General features: G+C 40.6%; 1 protein-coding gene across 10 annotated transcripts in view; it reads left to right on the top strand.

The window, feature by feature from the left end:
• The first annotated feature begins 5,901 nt into the window (after positions 1-5,901).
• The window catches only part of FARP2 (FERM, ARH/RhoGEF and pleckstrin domain protein 2), a 64,375-nt gene continuing 50,617 nt past the window's right edge, over positions 5,902-19,659 (top strand). For 7 of the 10 annotated variants that reach the window (XR_014565067.1, XR_014565068.1, XR_014565069.1 and 4 more), the window contains exons 1-2: positions 5,932-6,158; positions 10,549-10,781. Coding sequence is in view for 5 of the 10 variants with exons in the window: in XM_083741798.1 (XP_083597924.1) it covers positions 10,578-10,781 (204 nt within the window). In the remaining 5 variants the exon portion in view is untranslated. Of the gene's footprint in view, positions 6,596-10,548; positions 10,782-19,659 lie in introns of all 10 variants that reach the window. The other 3 variants (XM_083741799.1, XM_083741797.1, XM_083741800.1) reach the window with 2 other exon arrangements.

The raw sequence follows: 19,659 nt of genomic DNA, 5'->3' as shown, positions 1-19,659 counted from the left end.
TTATTTTATCAACAATATAACGAAATATGATCCCAGTATTTAAAGGGTTAAAAAGGAAATAATTATGTGCTGCTATAAAATACATATACTTTTTGAGGCATTGAGTAAAAGTAGGTAGGGCTTGTTGGTATCTACACAATACAATTCAAAATAACTTCTTACGTGGGCCCTGTTGCTAACTTGCACAGTAAAGGCTTAGAGGACAAGCTATATTTACAGTTAACTATAATATAATGTATGTATATGATATAGGGGGTGTTTCTATCTCTTACATCTTTAAAAATTAAATTTGTTCCTTCATTTATTGTAGTCTTCCCAAACCCCTTCCCTTTACAGTGCTAGCTTCTTATTTATGCATTTGCTTAATTTTCTCACTGATGCTTTCAACTGGTCGCATCCTACTCTTTACAAGCTTGTGTAAAAATAGCCTTATTTTAGCCTTTGCTTTGGTCTAGTATGAAATAAGTTGCAAGGGATGTAATACAGTAATGGATTTGAGAGTCATTGTGACAAGTGTGGGGAACCTTTTTGGGGGGGCTGGCCAGCCGTCTCCCTTTCTCTAGCCTCCCTATACAGTGGTACCTCGGGTTAAGTACTTAATTCGTTCCAGAGGTCCGTTCTTAACCTGAAACTGTTCTTAACCTGAAGCACCACTTTAGTTAATGGGGCCTCCTGCTGCCGCCACACCACCGGAGCACAGTTTCTGTTCTCATCCTGAAGCAAAGTTCTTAACCCGAGGTACTATTTCTGGGTTAGCGGAGTCTGTAACCTGAAGGGTATGTAACCTGAAGCGTATGTAACCCGAGCTACCACTGTACTTCCCCATGGTCCATCACCATATAATAGACACAGCTCTTCTCATTGTGGGAAAGTTGCTGGCCACCACTGCTGTCAGGGGCTTGGAACAGCTTCCAACAGTGGTACCCACCCAGGCCATTCTCTGTTGCTAGCCCTTCCCTTGAGAAAGACTAGTGGGGGAGATATTTGGTGTTCATGGTGGAAGGTGACATCAATGGTGGCACCCAAGAGACAGAAAGGATAGAACCTTTTAAAATGGAAGATGTGCCTGATTCAGAGACGAAATCAGCTAGCAAGGACTGTGTGGATGAGGAATGGGCAAGAAATAGATTTCAATATTTGTTTTTATTAAAAGGCCAATGTGGGGGGTGAGATATAGAAATATCTGAGGAGCAAGGCTGCAGCCTGTGAGCTTCCCATCCCTGCTCCAAAGAATGGGAACTTGTTTTTAGAATAGACATATTTCTTGTTTTTTAAAAAACCAGTGGCTGCTGGTGCCCTGCAAAAATTTTAGTTATTCAAGCTTCAGTAATTTGACCTGCCCAGCTCTGCTTGTGCAAACTTCTCCCTGACTAATGGAACAACAAGTTTACAGAGGTTTCTACAAATTTTCCATTCATTTATTTGCAAGCTTGTCTGAAATGGGGTAGGCTTAAGCTAGTAAGACTGGCTGTGCCACTAGGGTATGTAGGAGTTGGTTCGTGCTACCTATCACTGATAGCCTTTTCCTCTATGAATTTGTCTAAAGCCATCAAAGTGGGTTGCCATGATTACATCTTGCAGTAGATAATTCCACTGTTGTTGTTTTTTAAGAAAATACACTGTGCGCAAAAATCCTTCCTCTTGTCTGTCCTGAATCTCCCATTATTCAGCTTCATTAAATGATCCCAGGTTCTAATATTTCTCTTTATTTATATTTCTCTCTCAGGTCAAAGCAAACTGAAAAAGGACAGAAAACATCCCAACATCAAGCTGAGAGTACAGGCATCAAGCCTCTGCCTCACACAAGGAAGAGTGGCACTTCTTGATATGCAAATTATTCAAATGCTGGCAAAGCATTGCCCCATGGCACCTTGAGAACTACAGAGAACCACTGCAGGCACTGATGCTTCTTGTATACAGAGTGAACACTTGCCACTTTAGCCAATTGCACCTTTGCCACGGAAGGCTGTTGTGGTTAGTAGCACAGTTGTGTGGGTGCCATAGGTCCTCAGTTCATTCTCTGTGCCCTGTATCAAAGAGTCCTCAAGTCATAGACAGACTGAGCAAATTCGGGCATAAATCTTTCCCTCTCATGCTAGACAGACAGACAGAGACACACAAGGGTGTTGCTTTAAATAACACCACACCCTTCCTCAGTGTGGACCATGTGGTGGTGGACCACGTGGTGTGCAAAATTTAGACTTTTGTTCTTGGCCATTCATCAAGAACATAGAGCTGCTGTGATGGGGAGAGGAAGCTTTCACCACAAGTAGGACATCTGCACATGGGTCCTTAGAAAATGCTAAATTGGACATTTTGAGTGCAAGTAACATAAACCTCAGTAATTTTTGATTATACTCTTTTTAAGTTCAGAAAACTACATTGGTTCATGTGGGCAGAAGGCCAAAGGGCAGTCTCTCTCAAACAGCACAAATGACAGGGTGTTAGCACTTCTAAGGAATTCTGCTTCTCTCAAATGTTCATGTTCCTCTCTCACTTTCTAATGGTTGCTGTTGTCTTTCCACCCACTAATACAATTTAGATCCTAAACTTCAGTTTTAAAAGGAACGATACTAAACTCATGATACAAACTGAAGTAAAATTAAACTTGGCCCACTACATTGTTGACCCACCAAGCTGAATACAGCTCATTAAATTTATGTACTGTGACCCACCAGGGGCCTGAAAAAGTATGCTACTGCAAAAACAGGGGACATTATCAAACCTGGCAGGCCACAGTACATATCAAATAGGCTGCATTTGGCTAGGTGTGTCTCAAGCTATGCAGGCCTGCCCTAGACAGTGACCTTGACACTTAAGAAGGTTTACTACATTAGCTGCTGTATCAGTCAGGAAATGCAGACACAAAGCCAGGCAAGAGAGTCTCATTTATTTGATGTGGGAGGTGGGAGCAAGCACTTAAATTGATACTAGAATTATAATTCATTCTGGGCAAGGAAAACAATTAAAAATAAATGTCACCTTAGTGTTTTAATCACCTTGGTGTTTTAACATTCATTAGCAATGACACTGGGAGCTAAGGTGAGATTGTCTTACTCAGCAATTGGACAGAACAGAGCTTGCATGTTTTCCCTTACTCTATTGTAAGTTAAAGGTTTAGATAGTTTAGGGTTGTTGTTGTTTTAAAAAAATAGAAGCTGTAATGATATATGGGTGAGTCTGGATTATCCCATCTAATGCAACCACCAAACTCCTATGATCCTTGAATGAAAACGAATCACCGGATCTGGATGGAATCCGCCTGAGCATTCTAAAAAGACTGAAGGATTAAAATCTCAATCTTCTAACAAAAATTTGTAACTCGCCCCAAAGCTTGGCATCCGTGACAGAGAACTGAAAGCAATCTATGTGGCACCAGTGTTTAAGAGAGGTTGATTCTATAAAGTTACAGGCCCATTAGGTGAACATTTGTTAAAGATAAAATTATTGATCATACTTAATAGTAAGACTTGCTGTAGAATCAACATGGCATGGCTTCTACAAAGCTCTGCCTCACTATCCTTTTAGAGCTCTGTGAGAGTCTTCACAAGCATGTGGATAGGGGAAATTTGGTAAAAATTATATACTTGGACTTTCAAAAGGCTTTGACTAGAACTCTTGTCAAAAATTAATAATTCAAAAGGACTCGCTGTAACCGCTGAGCAGCTGATCAGTAATTTCAGCAAGCCTTTTTGCAGTCCATCTGCAGATGCAGTTTGGATTCAAACCGTACCTGTAAATGGGCAAAGAAAGGCTCACTGACAGTGGATATAGTAGTAATGGTTCTATATACGGTAGATAGCTGTTTAGATACTACATGTTATAAATACAAGTTGTATGAGAACAAGAGCATTAGAGGGCTATTCATGTCCTGCTTGTGCGCTACCTGTAGGCATCTTGCTGGCCAGTGTGGGAAACAGGATGCTGTACTAGACAGGTCTTTGATTTGATTCAGCAGTCCTTTTATGTTGTGTGTCAAAACTGGCAGAAGACAAAACCCCTAAACAAAGCCATCTATTGTTTTAGAAGTTGTTCACTGTCTTTTTGGCACTCTAACCCACTGATACCAGTATGGTGCATTCCAGATGCTGTGGACTATCACTTCCACTGGCCTCATCTCCCACAGCCAAGTCAGGGAAGGTAGATGTTATAGACTAAAATATATGGAGGACACCTGCCCTAAACACCTGATAGACGCCTCTAAAAGTTAACATCATGCATTGGTTTATATAAGCTTTTGGGTGCCTACTGGCTAATTAACAATTAAAATAAGATACACTTGTAAGAATACAGTAATTTGAATTGCAAACTTATTTGGTCTGGACTTATTATTACATAATACATGTGAAAGATGGCAATCTTGCCATCATATCTGAAGTGTGTTGATAGAACCTGATTGTTTCCATTTGTATATGTATATGTATATGTATATGTATATGTATATGTATATGTAAATATGGGTCACCAAGTTTTTTCTCTGATTTAAAAAAGAGCCCAGCTTTTAATAGAATTTTGTATATTAAGTGTTTGGATAAAATGCTCATCATTGTACCTCTTCAGAAAAGGAACAAAAATAGTACAATACACACTTGTTTCATTAGATCTGGGATTTCTGTCCCTTCTTCCCCAACACACATTGAGCAACACACTTCAAAACATGATAATAACTCTTTAGCACTATCAGGAACATATAGAGCAAGCTTTAAACAAATATATCAAGCCACCACCCTTGAAAAGTACATATTGCTTATGCAATAGGATTATGGAAACATGTTGTCAGAGACAGGGGAAAGGGATAGTCATCCACAACAGGAAGAATGTTCCACATTATTTTGAATGATAAGTATTATTTTCCCTAGCTTATCAGTTAGGTATGGGTTGATGCATTACCTAGGATCAAACTACAAAGCTAGGCTCCTGTAAACCCACTTGTTCCACAAACTCCTCCTCTTAATCTTCCTCTACAACTAAATTGAAGGGCTGATCCATGCTGTCATTTGTCCCATGTCAAACACGTTTTTAATATGAAATAATTGTGCAGAAAGGTCCTTGCATTTTCCATTTACAGGAGCATTATACCCCCTGTAAATACTGAGAAAGAAAACTGGGTATAAGGATCATCATACCCTGCTTGATCTAATCAAGGAAGGCAATTATTTCCGTTGATGTTCACGATTTTAATTTAAAGCGGTTTTTGTATTCCTCCCGCAAGTTGCGTGTAAAACTCTACTGACGCTACATAAAAACTGCCAATGCTTTTCAACTTCTCTTCGGCTTTGAGTGCGCAGTTGTGAACGACAAAAGCGCAACTTCACATACGTTTGCCGTCTCAAGTTTTTGAACGTATGGGTGGGCCATGCATTACAACAAACACGTTTGAGACACGAGTTTTATTTTTGTTTTGTTTTGCATCAGCTGCGAAGAGAGGCGTCGTGTCTGATTTTTTTTTTTAGTTTAGTTTTACTCCACACCTCATTCTCCCCCACCCCACCCCCCACATCCCTAAGAGCTTCAGGCATCTGGGGAGTGGCTGCCATGACTTTCCCTTACACGTAAAGAAGCTTGGCAGGAAAATCTCGTCGCTTTCACCGGTTCAACCCGATCCAGCTTCGCACTGACGAGCGAGGTGTGGTTGCGGAGACATTAGAAATGGCAGTTGGGCCGGAGAAGGGCTCCCGTGGGGTCGAGCGCGGAGGCGGTTATGGGGCAGCCTCTGACCGAGGCAGTCAGGAGAGAGGTCCTTCGCTTGGCCCCATTACTCCTCAGTGCCCTTATTATGGTGGCGCCTGTGGCAATTTAATTGCCTCGGGTAAAGGCTGTGAACTCCGCCGCCGCGCCTCGCTCGCTTTTCTTCCTTCGAGCAACCCGTAGCCGGGAGTGAAGAGCCCCGCCCAGTAAGCAGGTCCCGCCCACCGCCGAGGCTGCTGACTCGGGGCTCGCGGAAGAGGGCCGTTGGAGCCCTGCCTGAGGAACTCCGCGGCAGCCAATGAGAGAGGCGCTTCAGGCGCGAGGGGGTGGCGGCGATGGCGCCGGCCTCCTGAGGGGTGGATGGGGAGGGCGGAGGGAAGCGGAGGAGGCGCGCGAGAGCGGGGAAGTGGGCGCGCAGCTGAGGCGGCTGCGTCTCGCGGTGCGGTCGTCGACTGAGATGTCGGTCTGAGGTGAGAGCGGGGCTGCGGGGAAGGGAGGAGAAGAAGCGAGCGAGGAAAGGGCGCATTCCTCGCCGGGAGCCGTCGAAGTCGGGGCTGGGCGCCTCCTACTCTCTCTTCGGAGTTGCTTGGAGTGGGGGGGGGCGCTACCTCAGCAGCCCCCTTTTCCCGCTTCGGTTTGCCGCCGCCAGCCTCTCTCGGCGGCTTCGTGGCCCGAGGGGACTCGGAAGCTGCGGGGTAGGGGGAGGTCAGTCCGTCGGGGGCGGGAGGGGCGTGAATTCAGCGGCAGAAAACACGACCTTTGCTCGGGAGAGAAACACGGCCGCGTCCCTCATCCCCCGCGGGGCGCGGCAGGGCAAGGACGAGCAGCGTAGAGTCCCTTTCCGAGAGGCGTTGAAGGAACGGTTTTCGGTGGCTGCTGTCCGGTTGCCTCGCCCGACTCAAACCTGGTGTGTTACAAGTGGGCTGTGTAATTCTGAGATATGCAGGAGGTCATCCTTAAGTGTGTTGCAGTTCTGCATGCTCTTAGAACTTCTTGTTGCCTTCCCGTCCCAGTTTGAGCTCTGTTCCTAAATATGAGACGCGGCTCTTCCCCCCGATCGCGTTTTTTTTTAACACCACCTGGCGCATGCTGCTCTCATTATGGTTGATTTGGTGCAAATAACGTCAGTTTTTCCAAGACGTTGGTTTCAAAGGGTATACTTGAGGGTTCCTCCCCCCTCCACTTCTAGAAGGCTTGTAGAGTACTTACTTACACACTACTTTCAAAGGACGGTAATTAGGTGGCCATATGCTCACATAGTTGTTTCTAATTATTTATGCAACCCAGCCTTTGATAGCGTTTAGCTCTAATGAGCTAACATGCTTTATGCGTTGGAGTTTTGCAAAAAAAATAATGCTTGCAGACCCCACCCTACAGACTTGGTACAAGCTTCCCCATGAAACCTCCTGGTACCTTACTGTGTGCACCATTATTTATACTCCAGCTGTGGCCAGTGTGCAGACACACAATGATAAATACTTACGTGTGCAATCATTATACTAACTAGATTCTCTACATGTGAATTTCAGAGTTAAGTCTTAGCTATATGGAGATGTCTTCCTGAAAATCTGCAGTATGTGAAACTTCCTGAAAGGATTGTTCAGGCTGCAGCTTCTCTGGCATCTAGTTTCTTAGTGTGAAAATGGAATTAAAAGGAAAATATTACAAAAATAAATATCTAATAGTATAAGATGATAAGTGTACTGATCCAGTTCCTGTTTTGCTGCATTGATCTTGTCAATGTTTTGTTTGGATCAATTCTCTGTATGGCTTGTAAGTGTCTCAAAATGGCCTGATACAGTGGTACTTCGGGTTACATATGCTTCAGGTTACATTCACTTCATGTTACAGACCCCGCTAACCCACAAATAGCACCTCGGGTTAATAACTTTGCTTCAGGATGAGAACAGAAATCATACTCTGGCGGCTGCAGGAGGCCCCATTAGCTAAAGTGGGTGCTTCAGGTTAAGAACAGTTTCAGGTTAAGTACGGACCTCCGGAACGAATTAAGTACTTAACCCGAGGTACCACTGTACTTGGAAATCCCCTTTCTGCCAAGTTATTTTAGTCTAGTAAATTATATCTCTTGTAGACATTTAGTTATATTGTAGTAGACTTCATGCAGTTGATCCAAGGCCACCTCTGCCCCATTTCAGAGCCTATTGCCAGCTACTGCCAGCAGGAACACTGCCAGCAGCAGAACTACACCCACAGAGCTTTCAGCAGGTGCGCCAGAAGCCTCTGTGGAGGAGGTTTCTCGCTGACTAGTGAAGCCCTTTGCTGGTAGGAAGGCATCTCTGTGAAGTTCTAACCCCCTCAAGGTTATGGATTGGGGAGTTAGTGTTGTTCCATCCATTGAGTGGGTTTGGTTTGCTTTTTAGCTGGAGTCTTTTATCATTTGTATAATTGGGACTTCAGTTAGGTAGCACTGCTGTGGTAAAGCCTATGTATGTCCAAATTTGCATTTGCAGCCGTATCAGCGACACACATGCATTTTTCTTGTAAGCTTGGGAGAATAGTAGATTCTGTATACAGTATTTGTTACAGTATCCTTTGATAACTTTTTGCGTTTGATAACGTTTTGCAACAATTGTGTTTCCCCCCCTGAATGGAGAGTATGAGGATTAATATTTATCTTAACCCATTCTGGGCTTTCTGTTGTTGATAAAGAATGCATTTTCATTTACAATTGCTGTCTTGCCACGTATTTCTGATACAATGCCTGAAAAGTTATCTTTCATCTAGGGTACTCCTCTTGTGCTGCTGCTTATCCCCAAGTCTCATGCAAGGCAGGCACAAAAAGGTTTATGTCAGTTATTGCTGAGGTTTGGGCAGCAACAGTTAACACTTAGCTTTTCTGAGGATGGAAATTTACAAGCATACCGTGCTATTTATATCTAACAGTTTATTTTAGCTAAAGTACTTTGATTCTATTCTAGCTATTGATTTGGAATGTTGTATTAGGCTGTTCTTTCTTAGGAGGTTTAGGGCAGGTAGTAGTTAAATACACATACTAAAAATACGTTTGTTTGAAAAAGAGACACTAAAGCTCACCCATCACAACTCCATTTGCAATCCCCTTGTCCAAATAAATAAATGTGTCTGTTGTTTCCAGAAGATAGACCTGGACTTAATGGATTACATCCAAAGAAGCCTGCCTGATTGTGCAATAGGATTTTCCTACTTCTCCACACACAACCTGTAGACCCCTGCCCCCACCTGCTCTAGAGTGTTCCCAGAAGATATACCTGGACTTAATGGGTAGTCCCCAGTTCAGCCCCAAAATCTGCTCTAGGGGGTTTTATTAACTGGAACAGATTTGGGGGGCTCTTGGGAGACTTCAGGGGGGAAGAGAAGAGGAAGTCCTGTTGCATAAGTGGAAGTCTGCTTGCACAGTGTTGGATGTCTCTCAGTAAGGCTCTGGAAGAAGGGAACTAATAAAGGCAAGGAAATGCTTTTGTTGGTTTGTTTAACATAATTTATATGATGCTTGAGTGTAAAAAAAAAATCCTTTAAGTGGTTTACAAAAATAAGTTACTGAAAGTGCCTTTCTACTCATGCACCAAGAAATAGCTCACAGCTGAATACAGAAATTATGACTGGACAAACCTCAATGTCTGAATCAACCTAGTGTATATTACTGCTTGCTTCAGAACTCACACTGCATTAATTGGTTACAATATGCTCACTGTTCTATTGTTTCAGTTCTACTGAATGGACAACTAAAACTGGCATTCCTCACTTGCCTGTTGCAAGCTACTGGTCTTCTAAATTAAGCAGAATTAGAGATTTTGTCTGTGAAGTAGCAAACTTGCCACAGTTGAGAGAGCTTATATTTGGCTTTCAATTCTGGAAAGCTATACCCAGAGCAATCTTTGCAAATGTTATGGGTTTCTGATATTGATTGGCTTAAGCTTGGAAGATGGGAGTTTCATTGGGAGGGAGGTTTGGAAGAACTCATAATCTGCCATATTCATGAGTTATTGGCTAATTGTTTAGATGGCATAATTAACTTGTTATGCTTCTATCTGGCATAAGCTAACACAAAATGCAGTATGCTGTAATGAATATGTTTCATGCTTTGACAGTTCCATATATTTATTCGAGTTGCCATGCAGCCTCACTACTAAAAATGGAAGGTTTTATCTGTTTTAGATTTTTTTGTTTCTGTCTTTCCCTCTTTAGTACGTACCCACTTGCTGCATCATTCTTGCACCCATTAATCCTGGATTATGGGCAGGTTGAATCTCCCTGATTTGCCCCTACTTCAATCCATGGGTGGTTTAGGAAGGTTCCACTTTCAAATCCATCTTGTACAGCCCACTTAACTTGTTTGTGTTTTGCCCCAAGATGAAGTAGTGAGAGGGATGACATAACTCTGAGGCTCTTGCCAACTTCAAACCCTCAACAAGTAATTAGTAAAGCAACATATTCTAGTATCCTTACTTCAAAGATTGAATTTCAGTCTATTTTACAACTTTCTTTGAAAATGGATTTGGTGTTTGAGCCCCAAATACAGAGTGACGTCCTGAATGTGTGCACCAATTCTCATCTGGATGTTTTAATCTTCAGGGGAGATTATTGTGTTGTGTCTTCCTTGAGCTGGATTTGGAATTCAGAATTCTATCCTGAATATGTGTACCAACTTAATTTTTGTATCCCAGTCTTCAGAGGAGTTGTTACGTTACTCACTCATGCATGCTGAACAGGAGGAATTACCCCCAAAATCTCGTTGTGGGTAGTGAGTGCACAGAGCTGTAGAGCAACTTGCAGCAGCTAGTTGTTATATTTTTGCACAAATTCATGGTGTACTGACTTTAAAAGTTATTAAAATAAATTATTTGTATTTTTCTCTCTTAGTTCATTGGATTGTTGCTTGATGGTGGAAAATGGGCGAGATAGAAGGCACTTACAGAGTGCTGCAGACTCCAGGTTCTCGTTTGGGAGTCCAGAAAAATTCTGGAGTGAGCACCCTGGAACCAGGACAGAACCTCTCCTCTGCTATAGCCTCAACACCTGCTAAAACACATGAGAGGTCTCTACAAATAAGGATAAAGCATTTGGACAACACCGTGGAGATACTTGATATTGAGGTAAAACTTTCAGTATAGCTTTGGATTTTTGTCTGTATGCAACATGGAAAAGGGATTCATTTGAGAAAGGGAGTGAATCATAGAATATGCACTTAATGTGGTTAAAAGGTCTTTAGCTATTCTGTTGAGGCATATAGGAACAACATGTAATGTTACAAATATAAGAATCTCTAGATCAAATCAAACACATGGTTTAATTAATTTACTTTCTCACTAAAACCCCATTACATGTGGGAGTTAAAACAATGTTAAACCACCATGCTAAAAATGTATTTACCTCCCCATATAGTCTGTATGTGGCCATATAAGCAGGTGTCCTGTTTTTTTGGAGGACTGGTTTATTGTCAGTGCCCCTGGTCTTAAATGGAGTGGAAGGATGATATGAAGCAAATGGGGGAAGTGAAGTGTTTTTTCCATTTTTCTGTGTTTGATTAATGATAAGGAGTGCCCCCAGCCAAAATGTCTAAATATTGTGAAACCTGGAGGAAGAAATATATAGATAAACAGGATAGTCTTGAGGATACCGCCAATGTACACTTGGCTAGGGCCAAATTGGCTTTTTCTGTTCCCACCCCCCACCCCACCCCAATCATGCCTGTGCTCATATTGATAGAAAACAAGAATTTTGAAGCACCTGTTTAGGAGTGTTCTAAATTATTCTTTTCTGTAGTTTCACTTGGAGGAGAGAGGCAAAACTAGATTATCATTCTAGATTATCATTAAGCAATTAGTGGGGGAAATGCTGTATGCCATTTACCCCTGGTACTTTTGGGTAATATATTTCTTCATAAATGTAGGATACGTTTTCATTACAAATGGTTGTACAATTCCTTTAGTCATAAATGCTTCAAAACATTGCTAGGTGAAATTTTCTTACATAATTCAGATATGAAGTTCTTGCTTAAAGTTTCTGAAAGAAAATCTAATGTAGCTTGATATATAGTTTTATTGCCAAAGAAGTACAGATTTTATCTTGAATGTGTGTCTCTTGTAATCATATTTTCCCACAATTGGAGCTTCCCAAATGTGTCATTTGGTGTAGGCTGTTTGAATTGGCTATCATACTAAATAATGTTTCCACTTCTTGATACAGACTAGTTGCCCACACTTTCAGATGCACTGTAATAGAGTGAGTACTTTATTTTGTGTTCTGTAACTATGTTTTGTGTGAATTCTCCTCCTGCACTAACTGATGCTGTGACCATCACTGACCCTGATTAAAAGAAAACCAAGTATGTTCCTTTGAGTATTTCAGTGTAATCCACCTTCATACAACTAGGGGAGAGGATTTTCTAGAAGGGATTTTCCAGAGGTGACTTAAGTATCCTGTGACTGCTTAACAAAATATATTAACATGCCATCAGGGTGCAGTTAGTTAATGCACATAGCCAGTTGCAGAGCACATCTTCCAGTTGCACAAAGAGAGTGGAAAAATAATTCTTAAATTCTTTTGAAAGCTATTGAGTATTAGAATATTCTCTTTAGCTATTTTTTAAATAATTGTCTGATACTTTTTCTTTAGATTTCTTAAATTACTGTTTGGTATTTGAGTCATTTTAAGTTTTCCTGGCTTGTTGCAATAAGTTATCTATGTAAGGTCTGAATCCCACAAGTGAAAATGGCCTGCTTTCAAACTTTCATTAAGTTGGGGTTAGACAAGTCAGATTCTATTATTTTATCATGTGTGGTTTATGTGCCACTTCAACAGGCATGGTATAAAAATGGGCACACTTTGCTCTTGTTGTCTTAAATCAGTATTTTTATGTCTTGATTTACTTAAAATCAAATCTGTATATGGTTGACCATGACTCACTACATTCTGAGGTCTAAAATAAAGAACTGTTTTTGGAACTCAGAAAGTTTATTGAGCTATACAGGAAGTAATCTGGAAGTTTTTACACGAGGCTGTGATTTCCTGTGGTTATGCAGGAAAAAACAGCTGCTAACTAAAGGGAAATATAAAAGCATAAATACACAAACAAATCTGCAGTTAGGCTAAAGAAGGTTTGTTGATTTGAAGGACTGATGGAAAGAAAAAGATGTTAAAATAATTTCATCAGCTGACTACTTGTAAACACATTGTAGGAGTTTGTGCTGTGAAGTTACTTTTGACAATATGCGCATACAGCATGTAGCAGTTTTTAGGACAGCATCTGGCAAATGCCCAGTATTCCATACTGCTCCCAAAGAAGGAAATAGACTTAACTCAAAAGGTTGTTGTTTTTCCCCCCTGGCAGAGACAATCTTTTCCTTATTCTGATTTTTCTTTTGGTCATTCTTTCATAATGCATTTGTTTTATTTCGTGAAGCTGTATGCTATGAAAGTGTTAACCACTTTAAATGTGCAAAATGGGGGAGGATGAACTCTTTCAAATCCATTTAAATACTGTGCTACAAGAATCAAAAAGATGTTAGGATAGTCAGTGCCTTGTTGGTTGAGTAGGAAAAAAATAGACAAAATTCCAGAAAGAATCATTGCCAGATGTTTGTCATGACTCTGAATACTCTAAATATGGCCAGTTAACTGCCTTGAGCTTATTTTTATCTGTCCTTAGAAGAGACCTATAATTCATGGCTGTGGATATTACAGGTTCTTCTTAAAAAAACAATTTTCAATTTCCATTCTCCCTGTTATTTGGACTGCTATATTGTTAAGCCTGCTATTTTGTTAATGGCTTGACTTTCTTTTGAAATCGTTTTTGAGAACAACTGTTTTACCTCCCATGAACTACAAGCCAGTAGCAAGAATTGGGCTTCAGCTAGCACTTGGTTTAGTTGTGTTAAATTGTTCTTCCTTGACAAAGGAACTCATTTGTTCCTGGTAATGGCATTTCCTTATAACTGATTTTTCAGTGGAACATATTTGAGTCATTTGGGGGTAACTAAAATTGTTATCTAGCACAGAGACATAGTGCCCTAATTGGCAACTACATTGGCCAGTAGCTTGTCTGCTCTTTGGCCTGCTTCTCATGTCATGTTAAGCCAGTATTAAATCCTGGTTTATTTAAACAATGGTTTATTGAACAAACTAGGCTCAAGTTAAATGATGATCTGCAGTCAGTCAAACTAACTGTAATTTGTTTCAGCATATTCTGTCCTTCTATTCCACTTCTTGTCCTCAGCTGTCTCAACCTGACATCCACTAAACCTTTGTGGTGCCCAGCTGCTGACATTGCCTCATTGCCTCATTTCCCTTTCCATTGGCTGGCTGTGATGTTGTGTCAAAACAGTTACCCTTCCCCTTTGTTCCTCCAAGAAATATCCATACTTTGCACCTTTAACACATTCCATTTTTCTCTGCAATTGCACTTTTATTTTTTGTTCCATAACTGGCACGCAGTACCATGAAGTCATGCTTTGAGTTTAGTAAGCATTACTTGCTTTGGCACTATTACATCTCATTCTCTCCCTTTCCTTCTGCTGCTGGAGGGTTTCTTTTTTCTTTTTTTCTGGAAAGACTGCTTTTACTAATTCACATTTAAGTACTTTCATTTTTTAATTGTAATAAATGTCCAGACCTCATAAGAACATAGTTGAGATCATGAAGGATCAACATCAGAAATGTTTATTGGGACTATTTGACAAATTAAGGAATGCAGTACAATATTAGATCATCACTCCCTGAACTTCAGAGCATGGGAAGTCACCCAAAGATATATAATTTGGCATGATTGTTCAGGTTTTTTGATTGTATGATAATTTGGAATGTTTTAATGTGGTTTTTATTGGATTGCTAAAATGGAAAATGTAATCATTTTTTAAAAAAGAACATAGTTGAAATCAGTGCTTTTTTCTGGGGGATGCATACCCCTAAACATTTTGTGAATCTAAGTGTGGCTTCATTGAGGGACAGTATTTCAATATTAGTAGGAAAATGAGAGTACCCCTAAACAGTTTGTTTGTTTTTTAAGAAAAAAAGCACTGGTTGAGATTAACAGTTTCTGTACTCAGTTGACATTGATACTATCTCAGAAAAAATGCTGCTGTTACCACTGCCCCTTAAGAACCTGCTGGCAGTAGAGACCTTGGTGGTGTTTTGTGGACCACATTGTGCCAGCCTTTGTCACTTCCTAGTCTGTAACACAATAGTTCCTTGTTCTAATTATTTGCATTTACCCAGAATTTACACATAGTCCTTGGAAGTGTCATGGAGATGGTCAGATTATGAGGAGAAAGGGGAGGAATTCAGGGAGTTCAAGCTGGATAACCCTGGGGAGAGTCCTGGCAGGATAGGGGAGGTGAACCCCAAAAAGTGTCTGAGCCCAAGCAGAGGCCGGTAATCAAGGGACTGGAGAGCTGCATCCAGGGGAGAGACCAAGTGGTCTGGCAGAGGAGCTTTACGCTCCTGTGACACCAGGACCTCTAGTCAGATCCCTCTTGCTGTGGAGTCAGCCCCGGCACTGTCTCCTTCAAGGGAGGAGGCAACTGATGCTGAGCCAGGAATTGATGCTGAGCCAGCACCCAACCTTTCTTCCATCCCCACTGGTGAGGCACTCTTCTTGACAAACTTTGTAAGCCCAACCTATTGAAGAAGTGCCTGTTTGCCTGCCCCATCCCAGGACTTGGCTGGTCATCATGCTAAGTACTATACCCTCACTGTCCTTCAACAGGAAGATGCAGGGTATGTGTCTTGGTTTACACTTATCTGTTTTTCTATACCTTTTATGCATCTGTTGTACCTTCTAACCAGCACCTTGCCTTTTTACCATTCTGATTTATTGATTAAATAGCTCATCAGAAACTGAACTAAGAGTTCAAGTTATTCATCAAACAGTGAAGGTCAGGACAAGAATCTTCTTTGTTTTTCTGAAAATAAGAATACATTGCTATACAATGTAAAATTGCACAAGAAAATGTTTGTTAAACTTTATTACCTTGTTTTGCTTCTCAAAATGTTAAGCCTAGCATGTACTGCTTTTCCTCACCAGCTATTTCTGTCCCTGCACTTTTGCAACTCCTGTTTCTATGCCATGTCATCACTTCTCTAAGATAATTCTTACCTTGCATAAGTCAAGGACTTGCCATCCCATTTCCTTTAGCAGTCCTAGTGAGAACACCTTGGGGAAAGTCTATGCACATAGGTTTAGCATGAAAATATGCAAAATAGTTTCACACACACTCCACCTTCTTGGAGTTCTGTACTTCCCAATTTGTTACGTACAGGTGTAATTTTTGTAGTTGTTTCATTGTCTGCCTGATAATGAATTATAGTGCTGCTAAAATAGTAATTCCACATTACTGAAAGTTATGAAGAGCTATATGAGTTTGTCATAGCACTAAAATAAATTCACAACATCTGTGCTATATTAAGGATTATATAAATAATCCTCAAAAGTTGCAAGATTATTTTTGTCCTTGCTTTCTATTATTTTTATCCTGCTGTTTAGCCTAATAGCATCACTGTGACTTATAACCGAATAAAACAACATCAAAATGTCACAGCATCATAAAAATGGGATCAATGATGTTCGGTCTGTGAACAGCAGATATGAGCAGGGCTACAATTTGAAGCTGATAATTTCACTTTAATGAGTTTACTGTGAGAAGGGAATAGAAGAATAAGCAATTGCTCTTTAAAATGAAATGTTTAACTTAATAGCTGCTGTTGGAACTGCTGAGTGGAAACATCATCTTATATCCATCTGTCATGTAGCTGACTTGTTTGATGACTTGAATTCCTGAGTAAACTGGTGTATCCAGGTAGCTCATATGTATTTGTATGTATGTATTTTTTTCTCATGAGATTTTAATGGGTCTGCAGCATGTTCTTGGATTACATGTAAATGTGTGAGTGACACTGTCTTCAGATTTTGAAGTTTATCAGAAAAGCTTGAAGAAACTGGGGCAGTAAAGCACTTAGCATTATGTCTTGTGTGCTGGTCCCGTTTTAAAGATTTTCTGAGAGTTTCTAGCATAGCCTGCAAGGCCAAGATGGATTGTTTAAATAAGGCTGCTGATGTATTCCAATCTTCCTGTGGACATGTTTACCTGCTATTAACATGGTATCAAACTACAATGTTTTGTGGGCAGTGACCTCTTCAGTCTTCTGTGTGAAAAGCCAGGAATAGCCAGATCAAGATTTTATATCATTGTATCTACTGTAGTGTGTTGTGATTTTGATGGCAGAAGCTGAAATCCAGAGAAGTACTTTGGGTTTACCCAGGGGTCTCTGCATGTCAAGTGGAATTCCTGACTTTCCCCCCCTTTGTACAACTGAACCTAAGTCATATCATTACTCTCTAATAGTGATCCTAAAGTGACCTCTAATAGTGCTTGTAGAGGTAACACAACCTGGAATTATTTATTTCTTCAAATGCCAGTGGAAATCATTTTTGCGATTGTATGAATAAGGCTTATTCTGTATCCCAAACTGCTTATCAAACTCCCTTCAGTTTCAGAGGAGATTTTGTAGGGGGGATGCTGTTGAGGAAACATGTCTCTTGGTCATGCAAAACTAGTCATATAGTTTTCTGGGCTTAGGTGACTGGAAACAGTGTTCCTCGTACTTGTCACAATTATTCTTCAGTCATATTGATGTCCTCAGTTTGTCAGGAAGAATACTAAAATAATTATTCAAATATTTAAAAGAGCAAACGAAGATTGTTTTTGACTGAACTCTGTGCAGAAAGTCCAGCTTGTGTATAGTCATGCTTCTTAACTTGGAGAAGGAAGGTGTGTTCATGTCCTTACAGTTTTGCTATACTTCTGACTTAATCTTGCTTGTTATGTTTCATTGAAGACATTTAATTTCTAAAAATAAAGGACAACCACTAATTCAATTACATTTTGCTTCAGTTTTTTAATGACTAAAAGGGGATTGTATCTGACTAAAATCATATGAGTACAGCTGCTTTAATCATCTTAATATGAGAGTCAGATACAAATCAGAGCTTTTAGAGGGTCACAGAACTTCCTAATTATTGGTGCATCATGAAATGCATTTACCTACTGCATTTATATTGTTTCGTTTGTTATTGTGTTATCTATTTTTGTATTTTTATACTGTGATCCTCAGATGGAAGGTTGGTATATAAATTCAATAAATAAATAATATACCACTTTTCTGCAAGTGCACTCAAAATAGTATATAATTCAAAATAGTGGCATACAATCTTATAGATAGGAAAGAAAAAGAAATGAGAGAAAGAGGGGAAATGTTCATGTACCAATCTTGCATAGTGTTACATACTTGTTTTAATGGCCAGGTAGAATGGCTAGTGAGTGAGATTGAGAACATTCATTACCTTCCTGCCCAGAACAATAAATACAGTGATTTGGTCTGACTGTAAAATAAGAACATAATAAGAGCCTGCTGGATCAGGCCAGTGGCCCATTTTGTCCAGTATCCTGTTCTCTCGCTGGCTGATCAGATGCCTGTTGGAAAACCTCAAGCAGGACCTGAGAACAAGAGCACTCTCCCTTCCTGTGATTTCCAGCAACTAGTATTCAGAATCATGACTGTGTCTGACTGTGGAAGCAAAGCATAGCCATCTTAGCTAGGAGCCACTGAATTCCATGGTTTAACTATGTGGTATGTAAAGAAGTACTTTCTGTCCTGAATCCTCCAGCATTCAGCTTCATTGGATGTCAGTGAGTTCTAGTGTTACAAGAGAGGGAGAAATTTTCTTTTCCATCCACTTTCTCCATGTATACACTTCTATCACATCATCTCTTACTTGCCTTTTCTCTAAATTAAAAAGCCCCAATGATGCAACCTTTCCTCTTAGGTTGTTGCTTCATCTCCTTTATAATCTCTCCAATCCATGTAATCTGGGGAATAGCTGCTGACGGAGACTGTTCTGGGAGAGTTTTGACTGTGTGTGTGTTTTCTAGCATTCAGAATTTATTTGGCATCAAAATCCCAACCCTATAATGAAATTGATTGTTGAAAGAGTCATGAAATGTCAAGGCTAACTTCTCTCTAACACTACTGTAAGATCTTAGGAAGGCACTGTACAATCCAGCTTTTGTTTAAAAGTACTTAATAGAAACTCCTGCTATGTTCTAGTGTGATTGAAATTGGTAGAAACCTTCTACTTCCATTTTAGTAAAATTTGCTTACAATGATAGTGTATAAATGAAAATGTATTTTGAAATATACCACCTATATATTAGACGGAAATGGCATAATTAATATAAAGGTAAAGGGACCCCTGACCATTAGGTCCAGTCGTGACCGACTCTGGGGTTGCGGCGCTCATCTCGCTTTACTGGCCGAGGGAGCCGGCGTACAACTTCCGGGTCATGTGGCCAGCATGACTAAGCTGCTTCTGGCAAACCAGAGCAGCACACGGAAACGCCGTTTACCTTCCCGCTGGAGCGGTACCTATTTATCTACTTGCACTTTTGAGGTGCTTTCGAACTGCTAGGTTGGCAGGAGCTGGGACAGAGCAACGGTTCGTAGAGGGCCATTAACAATACAAGGGAACTCCTCCCCCGCTGCCTCAGGTGGGAGGTTGCCCGGGTAACTGCTCTGGGGGAGGGCAAGAGATTTCTGGGAGCTCACCCCATCGTGGGGATTCGAACCGCCAACTTTCCGATCGGCAAGTCTTAGGCTCTGTGGTTTAACCCATAGCACCACCCGCATCCCTTTTATAATTAATATACAGTTAATTAAAAAGGCAAGTGATGGAAGATAACCCGTTCAGGATGTTCAAAGTTTGGATTGAATGTAATCAGCTAGTTCATACTGAATTCTTATTCGCAAGCCCTACATTGCATTCCTCTAGTATTAGAGCGATAACAGATAACAGTTGTTGATATATTTGGGTCAGTGCTTAAGAATGCAAACCGTGCTTGGAATGCATTTGGAAAAGTCTTAAAGATCTTCATATGTTTAATACTAGATACCGGTTAATGTACACGAGCATGTTGTCAT

The sequence above is a fragment of the Podarcis gaigeae genome (assembly GCF_964106915.1).
Source record: "Podarcis gaigeae genome assembly, chromosome: 5".
Taxonomy (NCBI): Eukaryota; Metazoa; Chordata; class Lepidosauria; order Squamata; family Lacertidae; genus Podarcis; species Podarcis gaigeae.
This window is presented reverse-complemented; position numbering and strand designations above follow the sequence as displayed.